This window comes from Ambystoma mexicanum, chromosome 2p (assembly GCF_040938575.1).
Source record: "Ambystoma mexicanum isolate Mex_15411 chromosome 2p, UKY_AmexF1_1, whole genome shotgun sequence".
In the NCBI taxonomy this organism is placed as follows: Eukaryota; Metazoa; Chordata; class Amphibia; order Caudata; family Ambystomatidae; genus Ambystoma; species Ambystoma mexicanum.
In genome coordinates, this window is record NC_090923.1 from 48,789,995 (window position 1) to 48,813,799 (window position 23,805).

Here is a 23,805-nt window from a genome sequence, read left to right on the forward strand (position 1 = left end):
TCCAAAGCATGTTCTGCATCACACGCTTCATTAGGGCAAACCTGATTGTATTGGCACTAGGCAATACTGTTGCTGTCACCATATTGGACTATGCAGATGTACTAATGGTGCTGACTTCCGAACATTCTGCTCGTTCCATGCCAAAGGGACAAGGTGCCGACTCGGCGCCTGTGGATCATGCCGGCAAAAACGAGTTTAAACACAAGGGTTGCTAATATACGCTGTATGCTGTCATAGGCCCCGAGGCCAATTCCCCTCACCTCAGGAGGTTGCGACCAGAAGTACATCACTGTCCCAGAACAGGCTAATCAAGTGATTCCCCTGGGACATGAAAATAAACGAGGGACTAATCCCCATAGACAATAAAAGTGATTGTTCTAGATAAGGTGGGAACACAAGACTGGAAGGCCTGGTAAGTGCCTTTTGACGTAGCAGGGTCAGTGGTATGCAGTGCACAAAAGGAGCTCTTCTAGTGGTCGGGTGGGCCAGTTGGTTGGGAATGGGTTAATGTTAGGACACTGTCTTGTAAGATCATACTGTAATAAACCTTTTTTGCTTATCCAATAAGAGAAATTAAGATGGTTCTTCATTGATGTTTACAGGACCAATGCTACAAACAATGTAATTGTCCATTCTTCACCTCAGTTGAAGTAGCTTAATATTTAGAAATGTTTTCCCATCTCCCAGTTTGTAGAACGTTTACGCAAAGTATGCTTTAATTCTTTACAAGTGAACCGTTCTGCTGCAAGGATGTGCTTGCAGCTCATGCACGGCTCTACGAGTGTAAAATGACATGACATGATTGGTTATTTATAATGTGCTTAATACCCAGAGGTTTCTAAGCGGGGACCCGGGGATCGAACCTGTGTTGCTCTATGTCTTGTTGCTTCCTAGGCGAGCACGTTGCCCCTGAGCTATCCTCCTGAGACTGGCCTCTTCGGAAACGCACATTCAAGCTACCAGTTGCCCTGAGCTGCTTTGGTCACTCACATAAAGTCAGGAAACAACTCATCCTCAAAGATCAATTCTTTATTCTTCAAAGCATCATCTAAGTGAGAACAATGGCCTCCATTTCCCCGGGTCCGGATTTAGGAAGCAAATACAAGGGGCAAAGTCCAAGACATTGCCAGGGGCCATGCATAATATAAATGCCAGTCAGTACTCGAGCCAACGCAACGCTCCAGCAGCTGCTAAAGAACTCAGGAAGTGGTCTTGCTTGGCAGCAGCCATGTTCCCTGGTTACGGCGGAAGCGGCGGGAAGGTCTACGCTCTGCTCCGCCATGACCTTCAGGCATCCGCAGCTTAGGTAGGGTCCCGCGTCTTGCAATTACTCATGGAGCTGGTGGACGCCTTCCAAACTCCCATCACTCGGTCTCCATGGAAACCGCGTGCAAACAATCCGCTCCAAAGAAGATCTGAATAATGCAGCGGGGCCGCAGCACTCCGGTTATGTAGCCATTTGTCTTGGGTTCTTGGGGTCGTAGGTGATGATTTCCATATGACTGAGGCCTGTGGAGACAGAGAATTGGGGCATCAATCAAACGTACTCATTAGCATTCCCCCAGAACAAGGCCAGGCTCTCAACCTTCAGCGCCATCGCTGTGCGCTTGAACCAAGACATTGAAGGCGAGCCGGGGTACTAACCACATTGCACAACCCTGAAGCCTCCACTTTTCTGTGCCCAACCTATTGTGGTCGAGCGTGGTTCACCAGGTGTGTGGAGCAGGGGAAGGGGGGGCCTCCAAGAAGGCCTTCCCTGCTTGTGATTAGAGGCTCTGAAAGACCCCTGGCCCAGCTAGATTTTGCTGGACTTCTCTCAAGAAGTTCTGTGTGCTTGGCCATAGTGTGCAGTATGACTTGATGATCCGATATGCCTGTGACCCTTTATAGTCATGACCAACACGTCTGTATGTATGAATGGGGTTGCATACAGTGTCCAGCTGGCAGGACAGCACCCAAGCACGGCACAGCAAACCTTCAAATAATAACTGAGGCAAAACATGCGTACCAACGTGCGATTCTCCATATCTACCTGGAAACACCACCCCATAATCAAACCCTTTAGGGACATGCCCGCCCCCCCCCCCTTGCAGAACTATGGTCCCCCCAACAGGACTGACAGGCACCCGTGCTATGGCAAAGTATAACACCCCTCCTCCCCGCCCTGTGCATCCCTCCTTCTCTGCGCTTGAGCATCTATTTCCTCCCATCCCACCCTCTTACCCTCCCTTTCCTCGTTTGCTCCCCTCCAGTGGGCAGGGATAATCGGTGCTGTTTGCAGGCAGACAGGAACGCAGGCATGGGGCTGGGGTTCTTGGTCAATGGTAGGCGGCAAGCATTTTAAAGGAGTGGGGCTTCAGAGTGGGGCGAGGGGTGGAAATGAGTTAGAGAGCTTTAGAGCCTAAAGGGTATGTGTTTGTTTGCCCCACAGTCATGTACACCAAGAACCACAGCTCAGTTACCATTTATTTTTTTGTTATTTCTTTCTTAACAATAGCTTTTTTTGTCTGTACTAGTGAGGATCACGTTCCACTGTAAGCAGCACCAGGGGCCAGATTACAGAAACTTTGCACCGGTGCACGTGCAAAGTTGCACGGTATTGGCACTAGGGCCCAGTTGGCTCTTTTTGTAAAAACACTGGGATATCGATCTTTTATTTGCATCACGCTCATATACATGTGTTCCAGCGCGCGACAAGGCAAGGGAGGGGAACAGGGGAGAATAAAAACAACGATCTTACTAGGCCCAGTGACATTGAGAACGCGCAAGTGCAGGGGAGAGGGAAGGGGAAAAGTGTAGGGTGGGAGAAGTGCAAAGTGCTGAGCAAAGGAATAAAAGACAAGAAAAGTGGTAGTGCAGCCGGTAAGTGGCAAGTGCTAGGTTTAAGGCACAGGCAGGGGGTGTCTGATAAGTGCAGAAAAAAAGGGGGGGCTCTGGATTATAAGTGCAATATGGGACATACTAGAAAACCATAGCACCATAAAAAGTGTAGTTTTGCATTTTATAAGCACAAGGGTAAAAATTGCCCTAGTGCAAAAAAGACACATTTTCACTGCATTTCTGTAGCAGGGTAAAGTTTGCCCGAGTGCTAATACAAAATGGTATCCTACTAGGGCAAACTTTGCCCTGCTGCAAAGATGCATTGAATTTATTTATTTTTTGCACTAGGGTAATTTTGCCAGACGGCATTCTGGGGCCGTAATCTTGGAAAGGCTGCTACTCGATTAGGTCATTACCTCATCCCGACACAATTGCCCCCAGGAAGGAAGATTAGCCAGGTCACCCTATCTAGGGCTGCAGGTTAAGGCCAACCAACAATAGTTCCTCTTTTGCGCTCCACAGTAAAGAGCTCCGATTGTAGACTCTAGGAAACCTCAAGCCCCAAACTGTGCCCTCTCCCAATGTTAGAGTCTCTACTCCACTCGCAGCCAAGGTCAGGGCGGCAACGCGCGTTCCCCTACGAAGCGGCAGACACAGCCGTAATACTATGCTACTCTCTGCCACGTAGCTACAAACTGAGATACGTCGTACCCTCATGGCTAATAGTACAACTTTTGCTGTGATCTGGCACGCGGGGCCGTTTAATGCATCACGCTAACGCTTTTGGAGAGCATGTGTGCGTAGTCTCGAACCCTGCATCTATTTTCATATCTCAGAACTTTGGAATTGTCCGTTTTTTGTTTTCATTATTATGTCAGAAATCTAGGATGACAACAGGGCTGCAGCACTCCCCGTGTCTGAAGAATTGGAGGGGGCACATGTTTAGTCTATGAGCAACGCAGAGCTCCCTTCAGCGGCTTCTCCGTGCAACATGCACACTGTTCGCTCACCACGCTACTCAGCGGGGCATCGGCACTCAGCCCGCTATACTATCTACTGCGTCCTAAACACTACGCTCATGGATTGTGGTAGGCTTACTTTTCCATTCCTCAACTCCCAGGTCTAGATTTTCAAAGGTGTCGTCATACGGTTCCGCCGGAGGGTCCGCGTCGGAGTCGTGGTACTCGACCAGGTATGGGTGCAGGAGAGCGTCCTTCGCCTTTATCCTTTCCTCGGGGTCCAAAAGCAGCATGTTCTCCAAGAGGTCGATCTCTAGGGGTTGGGAGGAAAGAAGAAACGCCATCAAAAACCTGAATTCTAGTGAGAAAAATTGTAAATATCCAAATGATTAACCAATCTGGTTAGTGGCACTTGGTGGCATTCTTTCCCCAAATCGTATAGGCATTTATCCACCCTTAAGGACCCATTGTTATCCCCAACCTGGACTCCTAACGGGGACTGATTGTATGAGACCTGAGACGGCCCTGGATAAAGATGTCTATGCTAAAAGAAGGAGAAGACTCGAGACTTTCCTCACAGAGCCAGGAAGAGTTTGTTCCGCTCATGGTGGTGGGACCGGAGAAGGCCGAGCCTAATCCATTTGAATACTTATACCATGGATGGAGGCGCCAAAGAAATGCTTATTCGCAAGGGTGAGTGAGAAGAGTAGCTGGGAGACATGTACCTCCCAAAAGACCACAGACCTGGTGCACAATCAGTCACAGACAATCCGAATTCGGTAGGTCAAATGGTACACTTTATTTAAAAAATAGTGGTTGGGTTAGGGAATAGGTTGAGGTTGGGATGAGTCGTAGCGGTACAGGGTCTCCCCCCGCATTAGGGTGGTTCGTGGGGGGTCTCTCTCCGCAGAAGGTCAACAAAATTAGGTCAAATGGCAGTAGGTCAAGTGTTTAAGGTCATTCAACCCATATCCACTGAGGTCAATGAAAGGAGCATTATTGACTTGGCTAATATCAAAATGTGTCGAGTTTCTCTCATGCCTGACTCACCCCAAACCCTAAAAGTCTTTTAGAGACAGCTCCCCGACACCAACTCTCCTCAGCCATCTGTGCACCTGAAAGGTTTGTTTGTGACCCCACTATTGGTTTTCCCACCGCTTCTAATGCCATAGCATGCACTGGTCACTATGGCAACGATTTGATTGATCAGTTTCCAGTGCACACGACACAAATCGGAAGCGGATGCTGCTGAACACATATGGCTGGTCCTAAAACCTTTTTCGGTGAAAACAATGTTTGTAATAATACAGATAATGTTCCTGTTTCTGTACATCAGTGGTATTCAAACTTGTTGAGGCAGAGCCCCACCTTCAATACACATTTTGATGTCGAGCCCCCCAGCAGATGGCATATCTGCTTGTATTTTCCAATGAAAGCGGTGACTGTACTACCCTTTTCAAGAGCCTCGAGTCCCCTCTGGTAATCCTTTGGAGCCCACTGCAAGGACCACACCACAGTTTGAAGAGTCTGGTGGGCATAACATGGCCAGCGTGTTCTGCAAGGACTAAAGTTTCTGGCTGTCTTACCATTTCTGTTCATAGTTGGGAACACTTTCTTTAAGTCTTTTTTCGCCTTCTGAGGAAGTGCTTTTATATACTTTTGTGCCTAAAAACAGAAATGAGAAAAGATTAAGCATGCATAGCTTGACGGTATGGAGAGGGGCGTGTTAGGGGGAGGGGGTAATTTAAAAGGGGACCCATACTTTGTTGTGACTATGAACAATGCTGCATTCTGTCAGCGGTGTGAATACCTCATATATCGTAGGTGGACACAGTACACCAGGAGGTTAAAACTCACTGAATGTTTATGAGAGTCAATTCTTCATTACATGTATAGTGCCTACTCAGAGCTGAATGGCGCTTCATAATCTTTCTATGTGTACATTGCTGCTGTTAATTCATCAGTTATTTTCTGGAGGAACCACTGCTCAATCTTGTATTCAGATACAGGGGTGAATTGGCTGCTTGTGAAGGTGCGTTACCTTTGCTGATTCAATTTAATGTTTGATCCAGTGCTTCTCTCCCTACATTTCGCCTAATCTTTACCTTTGATTTTTTTTAAAATGTTGCCTTCAATTTTGTATTTGTAAAAGAGAAAGTAGATAATGTAATGAAATTAATTAATGAAAATACAGGACTCTGCGCCAACAACTCAAGTTGAGTTAAATCTTAGATTATGCTTTATTGATCATCCATGACCATTGAGCCCATAATTGATAACATGTTTCGGCTCCACTGAGCCTTTTTCAAATCCGGGCTACCCATAATTGTAATATAGGACATACAATATATCATAGTCAAAAAACAATTTGTATGAACGACATCATAAAGTATAACATAATACCAGTTTTCAAATATCGTGACCACAAAATATGCATAATAACATGAAAGAAATTAGACAGAAAAACAAGGATGGGCAAAAGGGAAGGGTTCATGGGTGTAGAAAAATAGGCAAACATATCATAATACATTGTTATGTTTGAGTAAACAGAAAAAGAGCACAAAAAACAGAAACAAAAACACAAACAAAAAGAAAAAAGAACCCATTAGTAATCATTATTCTTCAATTCATTGAATAATATAACCAAATTCTGCAATGGTCCCTTGAGACAAACTGACAACTTGGTGGATGTCCTTACCCGAAATTTGATGTAACCAGTTCTTATGACTATTTGTCCATGTAGTAGTAACGGGGTGCAATCCCCAATATCAATCTAAACAAAAAATGTAAGTAGCGAAGGTAAATAAAACTGATTGTCCAATTTAGAATATACATTAATTGTGTATATCAAGGTTGCCTGTGGCAACTAGGCATTTTCATGAGAATAAATCCCGCCCTTCACCAAACGGGCAAAACAACTCTTCTTAATGGTCACAGGCCATTTCTGCCTTATTCAAAACAATTCATTATAAGTTCCGTAGTGAAGACAATTGTAATTAACCATCATTACGTGAAATGATGACGCATTTCCAATTATAGAACACGTATATCAAGTACGGAAAGCACAACATATAGCTTATTTTGTTGCTACTCGTCAAGTACCATTAAAGCTAAATCTCATTGAAAAGTAAACCATGAGATAAGCGGTCCTCTCTTACCAGTTCCTGGAACACAAACAGTCACACGCGTCGGCAGGTAAGCCGAACGCTTACCAGGTATGCCTTCTTATACTAGGCGTCATCACTGTGCGCGGTTACCACGGCGACGCAAGGACAAGCGTCGTCATTGAAAACCGCATTCTATCCCCCAGCATTCTACAAATTACATATGCTATATAATTCAAAATATTTGAATAAAGCCTGAGAAACTAACAAAGCATGTATACGCTTCTCCTGACCCAATTTATATTTGTTGAATACTTAAATGGTTACTATCACAGTAATGTATAATCACGGGCACTAATGCACCTAACTACAAAAGGTTGGTGAGCATTACACGCAACATTCAAATAAAATACTGAGCTACCAATTATGATGGGGTATCCCTTTAACAACACCCTGAAATACATGTAACCTCCTAATAAACAATGAGCCGTGTTCTAAATCAAGTATAACAATGAAAATTATTCGAGCTTGAGAAGCCAGATTGCAATGTACTACATCTCACAAGAATGAAACCATTTCATTATCTGTATTAAGTCCTGTATTTGTCGAATTGAAGTAACAAATTGCTCTTGCTTCCGCTTGTCGTAACGCCTTCACTCTGTCACCACCTCTTTTGTTCAAGGATACTTGTTTAAGACCAATGAATCTAATTTCCGATTTGAGATGTAGCTGATGTGTTTTTTGCCAATGTTCAGCTAACGGAAGTGATGGGTCTTGACTGCCAATTTTGGCTAAATGTTCACGGATACGGATTCTCAACTGTCTCTTGGTGCTACCAATATATAGTTTGTGGCAGACACAGATGATGCCATATACTACAAAAGTTGTTTTGCAATTAATTCCTTGTTTAATGATCCAACATTTTCCATTTTTATCTTCGAATTCCGTTGTTCTTTGGTATGCATATTTACATTGTGGACAGACTCCACATTTCCTGAAACCAGAATCTTTCTTGTGTAACCATGTACCTTGAGTAGTGCTCTCAATGTCCGGTAATAACGATGGACTAAGGATAGATTTAAGTGTATTTGCTCTTCTGAAGGTAATGCGTGGATGATCACTCACAAACTCACCAATATGACTGTCCAATTTAAGTAGGTACCAATGTTTGTTCAAAATTTTTCGTAATCTCTGGTGGTCTGAACAATATTGAGTGATAAAGCTAATCGGCATGTTAGCTTCCAAATTATTCCCTTGTCTCTGTCTCAAAGTATCCTGCTGCTGCATCAATTTGGTTCTCTTGTATGCTTTACTTATGTCTTTTTGGGCATATCCCCTCCTTCTAAAACGTCGTTGTAATAGATTACATTCCTCTTCAAATTTTAAGTTACTATTACAATTTCGTCTCGCTCTGATATATTCACCCAATGGTATATTGGTGATAGTTGGTCGAAAATGACAACTTTTAGCATGTAATATTGAGTTAACTTCAGTTGGTTTTCTGAATGTAGTTGTTTGTAGTACTTGATCTTCCAAATATATTGTCAAGTCCAGAAAATGTATCCGCTGTTTGTTGCATTCTCCAGTAAATTGAATATCAAAACAATTAAGATTTAACTTGTCCACAAATGCGTGAAATTCCTCTATGCTACTATCGACGATGCAAAAAACATCGTCGATGTACCTTGTCCAAAATTGGATTTTCTCAATGAAAAATGATTCAGTGTATATTGCTTTGTCTTCCAACATCCCCATGAAGATATTCGCCAATGCTGGGGCATATTTAGTACCCATAGCTACCCCCTTGGTCTGTTGGTATACCTTGTTGTCAAAGGTAAAGACATTGAGATCAAACGTGAGATGTAACATTTCTTTAATCATGTTCAAATGGTTGTAATACGAGGCTGACTCATGCCTGAAAGTGTAGTCAACTGCAATCATGGCCCATTTATGCTGAATAGACGTGTACAGTGCCTTCACATCTAGAGTCGCTAGAAGGAAGGTACTCTGCCAAGTAAAGTTTTTTAGTTTCCGTATAAGGCTGGTGGAATCTTGCAAATATGAATGAAGTGAGATTTATTCTCATGAAAATGCCTAGTTGCCACAGGCAACCTTGATATACACAATTAATGTATATTCTAAATTGGACAATCAGTTTTATTTACCTTCGCTACTTACATTTTTTGTTTAGATTGATATTGGGGATTGCACCCCGTTACTACTACATGGACAAATAGTCATAAGAACTGGTTACATCAAATTTCGGGTAAGGACATCCACCAAGTTGTCAGTTTGTCTCAAGGGACCATTGCAGAATTTGGTTATATTATTCAATGAATTGAAGAATAATGATTACTAATGGGTTCTTTTTTCTTTTTGTTTGTGTTTTTGTTTCTGTTTTTTGTGCTCTTTTTCTGTTTACTCAAACATAACAATGTATTATGATATGTTTGCCTATTTTTCTACACCCATGAACCCTTCCCTTTTGCCCATCCTTGTTTTTCTGTCTAATTTCTTTCATGTTATTATGCATATTTTGTGGTCACGATATTTGAAAACTGGTATTATGTTATACTTTATGATGTCGTTCATACAAATTGTTTTTTGACTATGATATATTGTATGTCCTATATTACAATTATGGGTAGCCCGGATTTGAAAAAGGCTCAGTGGAGCCGAAACATGTTATCAATTATGGGCTCAATGGTCATGGATGATCAATAAAGCATAATCTAAGATTTAACTCAACTTGAGTTGTTGGCGCAGAGTCCTGTATTTTCATTAATTAATTTCTTCAACGTATGGGACGGTTAGGCTTTTTACCGTCCTTATACAGTTGACCTGCGACTTCATTGACCGGATTTTGAAACTTTTAATCTTGCACGTATAACTATCGGGATTGTAAGGAGTCGCCCTGGTGGAGCAAGGTTTTTCAAAGCCACAGTTTTTCAAAACTTTACTTAACTTGCAAATTGGGCTGACCCGTTACCTTTATTAACATTCTTCTATGATGGCAGCATATATGAAGAACCGTGAAGAAGAAACTAAAAACCTGTTTACCCCCCGAGGGGATATGTCACATGCATTTTCAAGTATGCCTACGAAACGAGAAGATTTACGTTCGAAATTTATAAAACTGGAAAGAATATCGAAAAAGGAAATTGACAAGTACTGGGAAAAAGTATCACTTGAGAATTATGTCGCTAATGAAAGAGTACCTAGGGGTTTGAGGATTCTTATATTTCCATATTTCCAAATTTCAACAATGAATTGGATAAAGATTTAGCAGAAGGCTGGGAAGCTAATTTGAGCAACAGCTCCATGAAGATGATTGACCTATTGATTGAACATGCCACTAGGGAGCATAAAAGGGCATTAGATGGTATAGAAGGCATACGCAAAGAAATTGCTGAGATGAAATCTAATGAGGATACTAAAGCCAAAAACTATGAGAAGATGTATGAACTGTTGCAAATATATCAAGATGAAGTAAAAATAAGGAAATTACGGAAAAGCTATAGAGATGAACGTGATTACAGGGAAGATCGTGTATATACATTCCAAACCAAATATGACTCAAGTTCAAAACCAATGTCCAGAAACTCAACCCCGAATACATCATCGGCCAGTTCTGATGCAGACTCAGACCAAGACAACCAAGCTAATGCTAGTTCCAAATCAATTGAACAAAGAGGATACTTGAATCAGATCAAAAGATACAAGAAAGGGAATCGTAATTCTACTCAGAAAACAGTCCGTTTTCAGCTACCACCAACTATGGGTATTTTGACACCTGTGCTAGGAGAAGAGGAAGGAGGGGGTGTAGAAAACGACGGCAACATAGGAAGCTTACAAGCAAACAAGAGACAAACCAGGGCCAGCTCCAAGGAGATGAGCACCAACAAATAACAGATGATCTTGTTCTCAATTTGTCTAAAAAAACTATATCTCAAGAGGAAAGACTTCTTCTTAACAAGGGTTTATCCTTTGCACCCACATGTAACTTCAGTCCATTGGACGTACAAATCGATTTATTTAAATTTACCAGAAAATTGAAGTTAAAAAAATTTTTTGCAACCAAAGCACCGGGTGATTTTCAACCTGAAGAGGCTAGCATACTTATCAGTGATAAGTCGATCCAGGATATTGAAGATACATATACATTGCGTTCATTGACCGAAGGTGATCAATATCATGTATTTCACTTATTAGATGAACTCAAGATAAAATCTGATACCCTTACCACAAAGGAACTTAAAGTACGTTCAAAATTCATGCCACAGTTGGCATCTGACAACGTCATTGACACTTTTCAACAAGCAGTTTCACGAGATCTATATAATCTTAATTGTAAAAAACATAAGAATTGGATTACTCAGAACAATTTAACTAAATCGGAAAGGAAAGCACTTGTTTCGCTTAAATTGGATTCACGGACAGTAATTAAAGAGGCTGACAAGGGAGGCAATATTGTGCTAATGGATCGGGAGGATTATTTGGAAATGGCATCCAGACATTTAAATACCCCTGGGTGCTATGAATTAAGAACGGATGATTTTCGAAAATCAGCATTGGAGCAAGTTGAAGCGCACATACTCAATTGGCATAGAAAAGGATTGATAACGGATGATGAACGCACTTATTTATGGATAAAAGAACCGGTAACTCCAACAATGTACTTCTTACCGAAAATACATAAACCCTATGAAAGGATACCAGAGGGCCGCCCGATCATGAGTGGGATTGGGTGGGTCACAGAGAATATCTCGGAATATCTGGATCTATTACTCAAACCAAGGGCTATGTCACTTCATTCATATTTGCAAGATTCCACCAGCCTTATACGGAAACTAAAAAACTTTACTTGGCAGAGTACCTTCCTTCTAGCGACTCTAGATGTGAAGGCACTGTACACGTCTATTCAGCATAAATGGGCCATGATTGCAGTTGACTACACTTTCAGGCATGAGTCAGCCTCGTATTACAACCATTTGAACATGATTAAAGAAATGTTACATCTCACGTTTGATCTCAATGTCTTTACCTTTGACAACAAGGTATACCAACAGACCAAGGGGGTAGCTATGGGTACTAAATATGCCCCAGCATTGGCGAATATCTTCATGGGGATGTTGGAAGACAAAGCAATATACACTGAATCATTTTTCATTGAGAAAATCCAATTTTGGACAAGGTACATCGACGATGTTTTTTGCATCGTCGATAGTAGCATAGAGGAATTTCACGCATTTGTGGACAAGTTAAATCTTAATTTTTTTGATATTCAATTTACTGGAGAATGCAACAAACAGCGGATACATTTTCTGGACTTGACAATATATTTGGAAGATCAAGTACTACAAACAACTACATTCAGAAAACCAACTGAAGTTAACTCAATATTACATGCTAAAAGTTGTCATTTTCGACCAACTATCACCAATATACCATTGGGTGAATATATCAGAGCGAGACGAAATTGTAATAGTAACTTAAAATTTGAAGAGGAATGTAATCTATTACAACGACGTTTTAGAAGGAGGGGATATGCCCAAAAAGACATAAGTAAAGCATACAAGAGAACCAAATTGATGCAGCAGCAGGATACTTTGAGACAGAGACAAGGGAATAATTTGGAAGCTAACATGCCGATTAGCTTTATCACTCAATATTGTTCAGACCACCAGAGATTACGAAAAATTTTGAACAAACATTGGTACCTACTTAAATTGGACAGTCATATTGGTGAGTTTGTGAGTGATCATCCACGCATTACCTTCAGAAGAGCAAATACACTTAAATCTATCCTTAGTCCATCGTTATTACCGGACATTGAGAGCACTACTCAAGGTACATGGTTACACAAGAAAGATTCTGGTTTCAGGAAATGTGGAGTCTGTCCACAATGTAAATATGCATACCAAAGAACAACGGAATTCGAAGATAAAAATGAAAAATTTTGGATCATTAAACAAGGAATTAATTGCAAAACAACTTTTGTAGTATATGGCATCATCTGTGTCTGCCACAAACTATATATTGGTAGCACCAAGAGACAGTTGAGAATCCGTATCCGTGAACATTTAGCCAAAATTGGCAGTCAAGACCCATCACTTCCGTTAGCTGAACATTGGCAAAAAACACATCAGCTACATCTCAAATCGGAAATTAGATTCATTGGTCTTAAACAAGTATCCTTGAACAAAAGAGGTGGTGACAGAGTGAAGGCGTTACGACAAGCGGAAGCAAGAGCAATTTGTTACTTCAATTCGACAAATACAGGACTTAATACAGATAATGAAATGGTTTCATTCTTGTGAGATGTAGTACATTGCAATCTGGCTTCTCAAGCTCGAATAATTTTCATTGTTATACTTGATTTAGAACACGGCTCATTGTTTATTAGGAGGTTACATGTATTTCAGGGTGTTGTTAAAGGGATACCCCATCATAATTGGTAGCTCAGTATTTTATTTGAATGTTGCGTGTAATGCTCACCAACCTTTTGTAGTTAGGTGCATTAGTGCCCGTGATTATACATTACTGTGATAGTAACCATTTAAGTATTCAACAAATATAAATTGGGTCAGGAGAAGCGTATACATGCTTTGTTAGTTTCTCAGGCTTTATTCAAATATTTTGAATTATATAGCATATGTAATTTGTAGAATGCTGGGGGATAGAATGCGGTTTTCAATGACGACGCTTGTCCTTGCGTCGCCGTGGTAACCGCGCACAGTGATGACGCCTAGTATAAGAAGGCATACCTGGTAAGCGTTCGGCTTACCTGCCGACGCGTGTGACTGTTTGTGTTCCAGGAACTGGTAAGAGAGGACCGCTTATCTCATGGTTTACTTTTCAATGAGATTTAGCTTTAATGGTACTTGACGAGTAGCAACAAAATAAGCTATATGTTGTGCTTTCCGTACTTGATATACGTGTTCTATAATTGGAAATGCGTCATCATTTCACGTAATGATGGTTAATTACAATTGTCTTCACTACGGAACTTATAATGAATTGTTTTGAATAAGGCAGAAATGGCCTGTGACCATTAAGAAGAGTTGTTTTGCCCGTTTGGTGAAGGGCGGGATTTATTCTCATGAAAATGCCTAGTTGCCACAGGCAACCTTGATATACACAATTAATGTATATTCTAAATTGGACAATCAGTTTTATTTACCTTCGCTACTTACATTTTTTGTTTAGATTGATATTGGGGATTGCACCCCGTTACTACTACATGGACAAATAGTCATAAGAACTGGTTACATCAAATTTCGGGTAAGGACATCCACCAAGTTGTCAGTTTGTCTCAAGGGACCATTGCAGAATTTGGTTATATTATTCAATGAATTGAAGAATAATGATTACTAATGGGTTCTTTTTTCTTTTTGTTTGTGTTTTTGTTTCTGTTTTTTGTGCTCTTTTTCTGTTTACTCAAACATAACAATGTATTATGATATGTTTGCCTATTTTTCTACACCCATGAACCCTTCCCTTTTGCCCATCCTTGTTTTTCTGTCTAATTTCTTTCATGTTATTATGCATATTTTGTGGTCACGATATTTGAAAACTGGTATTATGTTATACTTTATGATGTCGTTCATACAAATTGTTTTTTGACTATGATATATTGTATGTCCTATATTACAATTATGGGTAGCCCGGATTTGAAAAAGGCTCAGTGGAGCCGAAACATGTTATCAATTATGGGCTCAATGGTCATGGATGATCAATAAAGCATAATCTAAGATTTAACTCAACTTGAGTTGTTGGCGCAGAGTCCTGTATTTTCATTAATTAATTTCTTCAACGTATGGGACGGTTAGGCTTTTTACCGTCCTTATACAGTTGACCTGCGACTTCATTGACCGGATTTTGAAACTTTTAATCTTGCACGTATAACTATCGGGATTGTAAGGAGTCGCCCTGGTGGAGCAAGGTTTTTCAAAGCCACAGTTTTTCAATAGATAATGTAATGGTATCCAGCCGTTCTTCTAGAACTGTTTTACAATTGGAATTGCATGGACTGTCGCTCATTGCAATTCGAAAGAAATACCCAACTGGCAATGCCACTTCAAGGCACTAAATGCTTTGCTGATAGGAAATACCAAACTGGCAATGCCACTTCAAGGCACTGAATTCTTTGCTGATAGGAAATACCAGACTGGCAGTGCCACTTCAAGGCACTGAATGCTTTGCTGATAAGAAATACAAACTGGCAGTGCCACTTCAAGGCACTGAATGCCTTGCTGATAGGAAATACCAAACTGGCAATGCCACTTCAAGGCACTGAATGCTTTGCTGATAAGAAATACCCAACTGGCAATGCCACTTCAAGGCACTGAATGCTTTGCTGATAGGAAATACCCAACTGGCAATGCCACTTCAAGGCACTGAATGCTTTGCTGATAAGAAATACCCAACTGGCAAAGCCACTTCAAGGCACTGAATGCTTTGCTGATAGGAAATACCAAACTGGCAATGCCACTACAAGGCACTGAATGCTTTGCTGATAAGAAATACCAAACTGGCAATGCCACTACAAGGCACTGAATGCTTTGCTGATAAGAAATACCAAACTGGCAATGCCACTACAAGGCACTGAATGCTTTGCTGATAAGAAATACCAAACTGGCAATGCCACTTCAAGGCACTAAATGCTTTGCTGATAAGAAATACCAAACTGGCAATGCCACTACAAGGCACTGAATGCTTTGCTGATAAGAAATACCAAACTGGCAATGCCACTACAAGGCACTGAATGCTTTGCTGATAAGAAATACCAAACTGGCAATGCCACTACAAGGCACTGAATGCTTTGCTGATAAGAAATACCAAACTGGCAATGCCACTACAAGGCACTGAATGCTTTGCTGATAAGAAATACCAAACTGGCAATGCCACTTCAAGGCACTAAATGCTTTGCTGATAAGAAATACCAAACTGGCAATGCCACTACAAGGCACTGAATGCTTTGCTGATAAGAAATACCAAACTGGCAATGCCACTTCAAGTCACTGAATGCTTTGCTGATAAATATTTTGTTTGTTTGTATGTATGCGTATTTGAACCCAACAATGGCACATCCTAGCACGCTTTCTTTGCACCTGGTTGTCACATCATAGCAAGCTTTCTTTACACCTGGTTAGCACATCATAGCAAGCTTTCTTTACACCTATTTGGCACATCATAGCAAGCTTTCTTTACACCTGGGTAGCACGCCATAGCAAGCTTTCTTTACGCTGGGTCAGCACATCATAGCAAGCTTTCTTTACACCTGTTTAGCACATCACAGCAAGCTTTCTTTACACCTGTTTAGCACATCATAGCAAGCTTTCTTTACACCTGCGTAGCACTTCATAACAAGCTTTCTTTACGCCAGGTCAGCACATCATAGCACGCTTTCTTTACACCTGGTTACCACATCATAGCAAGCTTTCTTTACACCTGGGTAGCACATCATAGCAAGCTTTCTTTACGCCAGTTCAGCACATCATAGCAAGCTTTTTTTTACACCTGGTCAGCACATCATAGCAAACTTTCTTTACACCTGATCAGCACATCATATCAAGCTTTCTTTACAACTGGTCAGCACATCATTGCACGTTTACAGAATGGCTAGTTACCACGGCCTCACCAGTTTCCAGCATAACCATTACCACATTAATGCAAGTTTACATTATTCCCAGTTATGGGACGCCAATATCCACACTAAGCAGATAGGTTCCCGGTTCTATTATACCCAGTTTGTGCACCATGGCTGATTTCCAGTATATCCACTTGGTACCTAATGTATAATGTACCTCATGCCCACTTTACACTGTAATCACATCATGGCCACTTGCCATTGTGTGCAGTGATCCCATCATTGCCAGTACTCGATGCCTTCTCCTTCTGCTGGAAGAAGGGTCTGGGGGCTTCGAAGGGAGGCAACGCTACAGCCTGTGGTGACCAAAGTAAAGATTACCAGTCATCGTGTGCTGTAGGCTTGCTAGGAGGGGCTGGACTACCAGGAACAACCCCCCCCCCCCAACCTCAGACCTGCAAGTCAACAAGAACATCTAGGTGGGTGGCACTTTCACCAGGGAGTCTCTTTTTGGCGCACATAAATGACTCGTCATAGCACTGCTACAGCCAAAAGACTAGCTAGCCCCCAGTTCCAACAGTTCTGACATCAGCTTAGCCCCGGGTCTTTACCAGACCTAGCAACTACCCTACGTTACATGCTCAAAGAATATGAGCCTCTTGGAGTATCCGGTGCAGGATGCATCAACAACAGAGCCGTACATAGCCCAGTCATCAACAAAGGCCCCATCCCAGCTTCTCTGCTACTGCTGCACCCTTCTTCCGCCCCCCCCTGCATGGATCCCCGAAGGACATTGTTCCATTGGTTCCCAGCATGGTTTATACTTTATAAATCCCACATGCACTTGTACACACACACTTCCCTCTCTCTCCCTCTCCCTCTCCTCATCCCTCTCCCTCTCCCCCTCTCTCGTAAAATGCCATATTGAGATTGTTTAAAAAAAAAAAGGGGGTTGAAACACGTGTATGGGGTTGCTTTTGGTACTCTTGTTCAGAGAGGAATTGACATAGCATTTCGGTGCTGGACTGCCCATGTGGGCGGGACAAAGACTGATATGCAAATGGATATTTTCCATCTGTGAAAGGTACAGTGAGCAAAAGGCGTGTGCTGCAAACTCCCATCTCAGAACAGGTTATCATGCCATGTTCTTTCTGGAGAGGAGCGCCTGCTACCTTTTTTGACATATTGAGATTGTGTTTTGCCACACCCAAAGAACAAAGACGGACATGGGAGAGTGGCCCCCACAGTCCCCTGGAATGCTTGTTCGGCTACTGCTTTTTAAACTACACCTATGCCGAGAGGTCCCCTCCAGCAGCTAGCTACACACCTGAAACTTAGGGAAAATGACCCAGAGGTCTACTCGGGGAAGTTGCCCCCGCCGACCCGATTGAACCGGGTCAGCCGACCCAGCCCTTTAAGACGAGGTAGCAATACTTTGAGATGAATGCCCTCCCTCTCCTTCTCCCTCTCTTTCTCCCTCTCCCTATCCTCCTCTCTCATAAAATGCCATATTGAGATTGTGTTTTGCCACACCCGAAGAACAAAGTCTGACATGGGACAGTGGCCCCCCACAGGCCCCTGGAATGCTTGTTCTGCTACTGCTTTTTAAACAGCACCTATGCCAAGAGGTCCACTCCAGCAGCTAGCTACACACCTGAATCTTAGGGAAAATTACCTTGGGAAGTTGCCCCCGTCGACCCGGTTGAACCGGGACAGCCGACCAAGCCCTTTAAGATGAGTTAGCAATACTTTGAGATGAATGGGAAAGCAGAAGTTACTCAGGCATCAATAATCAAACGACACAGGAAGTTGACAAAGTTGACTGTTTTAATGTCAATTATCTAAAACAGGGAGTACAACAGACATCAATGGACGTCTCACAGCATGATGTCAACTAAATTTCTTTAAAAAACATCTTTATAGCAAAAACTTGTCATTGCTGACGTTAACCTAAGTGTTTGCTAACGTCATCCTACGTGGAAAACTACAAAAAACTAGTGGCAAATGTGATAGACTTAAAGGGTTATATATAGGTATACATTCCATACTAGTCTAAGAAAGTGATAGGGTCTCTAACATCAGGTGGGGCTACTAAGCCCTCCCCTCAAACAGGTCACTATGAACATCACTAAATACACAACGTCTCATTGGATACACAAACTATAGGACCCTTAACTACGCGGCCCCCTATAATTGGCTGGCACTCTTTCATCCGTCAGTACTTTTCCACCCACGTTAGCAACACACAAGCTGGACGTCCAGGTGCTGGTGGGTTGGTCATAACCTGTCATGATCCCTGCTTCCAAAAGGTCAGGGTTTTCCCAACTCCCTTGGAAGCAGATCCATAACCCAGGTTCCGAGTGCCAACCAGTCCCAATTGGGACCTTTTGGACCCAGTCCTGGCGCCAGTGGCACCAGGCTCATAAATATGCCCAGTCCCAGCGCTGGAAGCGCCGGGCTCATAATGCTTGGGTGGACTTACCTGCAGCAGACCATGCTGCTTACTTGCCTGCCAGTTGAGCCTCTGATCCTCTTCTGTTTGGAACTACTTTTCCTGTTGGGTGGGGCTGGAGCCACTCCCTAGATTTAGAACACTGGAACTCTTCTGGAAGGCAGGAACTCTTTTCTTACCAGGAACTCTTTTCTTACTTAGGCGTGGCTGTGGAAGGAGACACCTAAGCACTACAGGAGGCTATTTAAACCACACCCGGTGGATGAATCTTGCTTTGCGTTATTCTGCACCCTCTGCAGCAGGACGCTCATCGTGTCTTCTGCATCCAGTCCTGGGCCTAAGGAAAAAGGCTTACCATCCTGAATCCAGTCTTCAGCAACACCTATAAAGACAAGAAAGAACAGGTTAGCATTCCGGCATCTGAAAGGCAAAGGCTTACCTACTCTTCGTGCGCTCCGGAGGTCTTCACACTGCATTCCGGCATCTGAAAGGCAAAGGCTTACCTACTCTTCGTGCGCTCCGGAGGTCTTCATACTGCATTCCGGCATCTGAAAGACAAAAGCTTACCAACTCTTTGCACGCTCCGGAGGCCTTCGGCGCTGCATCCCGCATCGGAAAGACAAAACAAGGTGCGTTTAAAGACATTGGGGAACTTAAATACTCACATGCCATTACTCCTTTCCGCATCTAATCCAGTGGGTATTCCGGCACCCTGCAGCCGCTCCGAACTCGTACCTGCAAAATAAAAAGACAGTTAGACCGCATCGTGAAGCAGGCAACAAGCGCTTACTCACGTGCTTCCAGGCGCTTCTATTCATCACACGGGCTCCATCTTCAACTCACTTCAGCCCGTCATCCGCCATCGCCGGAACCCTGCAAAACAAGAGACATCATTACTAAAGACTTTAAAAAGACATTTGAATGACTCGAAACTTACCGTTCGTGCAGTAAACGACGGACAGCAGTCCTCTGAAGTCAAGAGGCCTGCGCTACCTATCCAGTGAAGAAACTGGCTACAGCACCCTGCCCCGAGGCAGATGGAGAGCTCGGCATTCACTTACCTAAGGTGAGAGCGTTAACCTTTAGGGGTCTACCGGAGAGGAGAAGAGGAAAGAGATAGGGACACCCCAATAACCCCAGTTCATTAACCCCATATTTTCTATCTGCAGACATCTTACTCTACACGTCAGGCATACAGTGCACAGAGGTCCAGCCCAAAGAGCCAACCGGGTGCTACACATCACCTTTGAAGATACGGTAGTCGCCCAGTCAAGACCGGCGCCTCTGCGAGAATCAGGTGAGCGTTACATAACCATTGCATCCCACCAATTAGCATATCATCTATCATCACCTCCGTGGTCTGCACTTCAATTAATGCTTTGAACCTGGCCTTGGAAATGTTCCTTCCTCTGGAGAATATGAGGGAGTGGAGGCACGCTCCGTCACCTTGCGTAGGTCTGGTTCATCATGTTCGTCCAGCTTCAACCCTCCACGTGACTGAAGACCACAAACTTGAGCTCTGGTGCATTTATAAATACTATTATTTAATGAACCTCTGACGTCTTCCTTGTTTTTGTGCAGGTCTTCTGAACAAGAGTTTCATTCTTTCACACGATTGTAACTACTGTGAGGTCCTCCCAGTCTAACACAACCATGGCTTCTTGGGGCTGGTCTAGCCTCGCCCTTCTGAGATTCACTTGTGTTGCTTCCTGTGGTGTTTTTTAAAAGCTAATAGATGTGGGTTCAGGGGAGTCTTGCATTTAACCATTGCCTCCCGGAAATAGGGAGGCAGGGGCTGTCTCAGTTAGATGCCAGAACAAAAGTCATATTGAAATTAATATTAAGTAATATCTCTGGATATTGTGATCTTTGCATATCTATGGGCAGAAAGAGTGCAGGTTTAATTGGGATAGTGACTTATGACGCTCCAATGCCTGTCAGTGAATGGAAAATTGTCATGCCTTTGTATTCCTAATTTTACCTTGCTTTTTCCATCCTGACATTCCCTTTGAGAACAGTGATTTTAAGGTCATTAAGGGTCTTATTTGGTTCAGAAAAAACCTCAACTACCGGGCTGGCCCTCTAACGCCTCCTGATGTTTTACTGGTGACAATTCATGGCTTATGTTGGCCAGTAACGCCTAAACGCAGAACCTTACAGCGCATTGGAGCGAGAAATGAGAATCGGTCGTACCCGATTGCTCAACATTATAGAAAGGGACCCAATAAAGCCCTAAAATGTTTCTCTTTTGTGGGTTTTAGAAATGTGAGGGGATCTCAAATTGACCTTCAGAAGAATGGAAACTAAATGCGCTATTGATTTGAACACAAAGGCTCCACGTGGGCATAACTATGACGACGAGCTACATAGCCTTTTAGGCTAAATTGATGCATGGATCTCCTTCCTATGTTGCTGAGAAATATTGATTGTATTAAGGCATTTAATCAGTACACTGTGCTGTTGAGAACGTTAAAATATAACACATGTGCTGAATATATATATGTATGAGAAAATATACTAACTCATGAGCTAATGTCAGATGTTGAGGCAGCTATATTTCTCTTGCGTTTTATAAAGAACCCTGTTTGATATAGGTCTTTTTTTATTCTGTTTTGTCTGCAATTCCATAGTGGGCAAAAGTGTATACGATTAACATTCAACCATGGCGGCAACTCGTGATATTGGGGCTGATATAACTAGGAACTAGGCTGACGAGTTGTTGGTGTAAATGTGTGTAGGCTATTCACATTATCCTAATGTCATTGCAGGGATGAGTACAGCGCAGGTATTTAACATGAGTAGTAACTGTTTTCTTTGGGGCAGGAAACCTGGCCATTATTTGCACACGCTACCTTTATAATATAACACTCTTATGATATGAGGGTTTGGAAGTAGGAGACTGGCACACAGGTGGCATGCCTTTGACTATAGACTTTTATTGATGATGAAATAAAAGAGAAAAACCTGTCTGACGCTAGTTCTAAGAGGGGTTTCCCTTCCTCAACCAATACTCAGGAATATGCCAGGGTGTCTGTATAAAGCAAAAGAGTTCACCGTCCAAAACCTATTCCCGACTCTTACACTAGAAACTTGACTAAGATAAAGAGATGGTCTTCTTGGTCCAGAATAATGTCTGCCTTGTTCTGGGCGACAGCCAAAGTTAACCAGCAGAGGATGCAGAAACCAAATGTTCTCAGAAATTACAAATCAAAGTTTCAAAAAGTATTCCTTGGGTTGGGTTTTCCAGCAAGTAACTCTGAACAAAAAGTCTTGTTTCGCCACAGTTTTAGGGGGATGACTCCCTCGCCCTTTTGCCTTTCTCAAGTTTTCTCAATGCCAGGACAAGTGCCTTTCTTCTCTTGGCCTGTTTGCCAATGTTCACTGTGCCACGAGAATGTATCCCTTTTCTTTCCTCTTTGTACACTTGGTCAGCAACACAAGAGGGTATATTCTCTCTTCCCCTTGTTTCTCTAGCTCTTTGGGGTGCCAAATGTGTTCTTTTTAGAATGTTCACAAAACCAGAGGATATTTCCTCCTACCTCTGGTTTTTTTCCAGTTCTTCACAGTGCCAAGAGAATGACTCCATGGGCCTCATTACAACCTGCCAGTCCGGGACCGTGCAAAATCCGTGACGGCGGTAAAAACGTTTCCGTGTCCGCAAGGTTGCGGAAAAACCGTCCGATTACACGCTGTCGGTCGCGCGCACCACACAGACTCGGAAACGTTGTTACCGCTGTCACGGAAAACCCCACGGAAATGGAAATAACGAAGCCACAAGTGGCGCAAAACCCGTTTCCGCCTCCGCCACCACGGACACGGAACCGGAAATACCATGACCGCCAAAACAGGAAACAGAGAGGCGGCCATCATGTAAAAGCACAATCCATTGCCATCCAGAGCCAGCACAAGCACAATCCTAACTCTGAGAAGCCAAAAGGGACCACCAGCATGTCTGCCAGGATTCCTGCTCAGAGGCAGCGCAAACAGCGCTTCAGCGAGGCGGAGCTAACCGTCTTGGTGGAGCACATTGTGGACAATGCTGAGATGCTGTTCAGCGCCGACCAACGGCGTGCCACACAGCAGCGGAGGAAGGAGGTGTGGGCCGAAGCTGCACGCAAGTGCACCGCCGTGGGCGTGGCAGTGGGGAGCGTGAAGGACTGCCACAAGTGTTGGGACGACCTGAGGCTGAGGGTACGCAACCTCATTTCCACGCACCGCCAACGCAGCAGTGGGACAGGCGGAGGACCCCCTTCCCCACTGAGGCTGCAAGCATGGGAGGAGCGTTGCAGCAGCGTCCTCCACCTAGAGGGAATCCATGGGATCGGGCAGGAGTGAGCCCACCTGCAGATGCCGGTAAGTGCCCAAACATGAATGCCACATGTAAATATGCCGTTGTGAGTACTGGGCCAAAGGACCCATTAACAACCCCCCCCACCCCAGGCAGTGCATGTGTGGGCCAAAGGACCCATTAACAACCCCCGCCCAGGCAGTGCATGTATGGGCCAAAGGACCCATTAACAACCCCCCCCCCCACCCAGGCAGTGCATGTGTGGGCCAAAGGACCCATTAACAACCCCCCCCCAGGCAGTGCATGTGTGGGCCAAAGGACCCATTAACAACCCCCCCCCCCCCAGGCAGTGCATGTGTGGGCCAAAGGACCCATTAACAACCCCCCCCAGGCAGTGCTTGTGTGGGCCAAAGGACCCATCATGATCCGTATGGCAACCAATATCACTGAATGCAGACACCAGCAATCAGATGCATGTGACTAACACTATTCAATGTACAATCTTAATGACGCATGTGATGCACCCATCTGCCACCACAACAACACTAATTGCATGCCCTTTGTGTCCCCACAGCCGTTTCAAGTGACAG

General features: G+C 43.3%; 2 protein-coding genes and 2 long non-coding RNA genes across 6 annotated transcripts in view; 2 read left to right on the top strand and 2 right to left on the bottom strand.

The window, feature by feature from the left end:
• Positions 1 to 1,014: 1,014 nt before the first annotated feature.
• Positions 1,015 to 23,805, bottom strand: part of LOC138566184 (mitogen-activated protein kinase 14A-like) — a 191,808-nt gene continuing 169,017 nt past the window's right edge. For all 3 annotated transcript variants that reach the window (XM_069643222.1, XM_069643221.1, XM_069643223.1), the window contains exons 10-12: positions 5,366 to 5,444; positions 3,919 to 4,092; positions 1,015 to 1,509 (exon numbers count right to left, since the gene is read on the bottom strand). In XM_069643222.1, coding sequence (XP_069499323.1) covers positions 1,448 to 1,509; positions 3,919 to 4,092; positions 5,366 to 5,444 — 315 coding nt within the window. In that variant the 3' untranslated portion in view covers positions 1,015 to 1,447. The remainder of the gene's footprint in view (positions 1,510 to 3,918; positions 4,093 to 5,365; positions 5,445 to 23,805) is intronic.
• On the bottom strand, positions 5,985 to 7,292 carry LOC138566186 (uncharacterized). Its single transcript, XR_011301862.1, has 2 exons — positions 6,478 to 7,292; positions 5,985 to 6,095 (listed from the first exon to the last, which is right to left on the bottom strand). It is a non-coding gene; the product is annotated as an uncharacterized lncRNA (long non-coding RNA).
• On the top strand, positions 8,963 to 12,589 carry LOC138566087 (uncharacterized). Its single transcript, XM_069643103.1, has 3 exons — positions 8,963 to 9,149; positions 9,532 to 12,237; positions 12,563 to 12,589. The coding sequence occupies exons 2-3, from the start codon at positions 11,158 to 11,160 to the stop codon at positions 12,587 to 12,589; spliced, it is 1,107 nt and encodes a 368-aa protein (XP_069499204.1). The 5' UTR covers positions 8,963 to 9,149; positions 9,532 to 11,157.
• LOC138566185 (uncharacterized) lies at positions 13,353 to 14,660 on the top strand. Its single transcript, XR_011301861.1, has 2 exons — positions 13,353 to 14,167; positions 14,550 to 14,660. It is a non-coding gene; the product is annotated as an uncharacterized lncRNA (long non-coding RNA).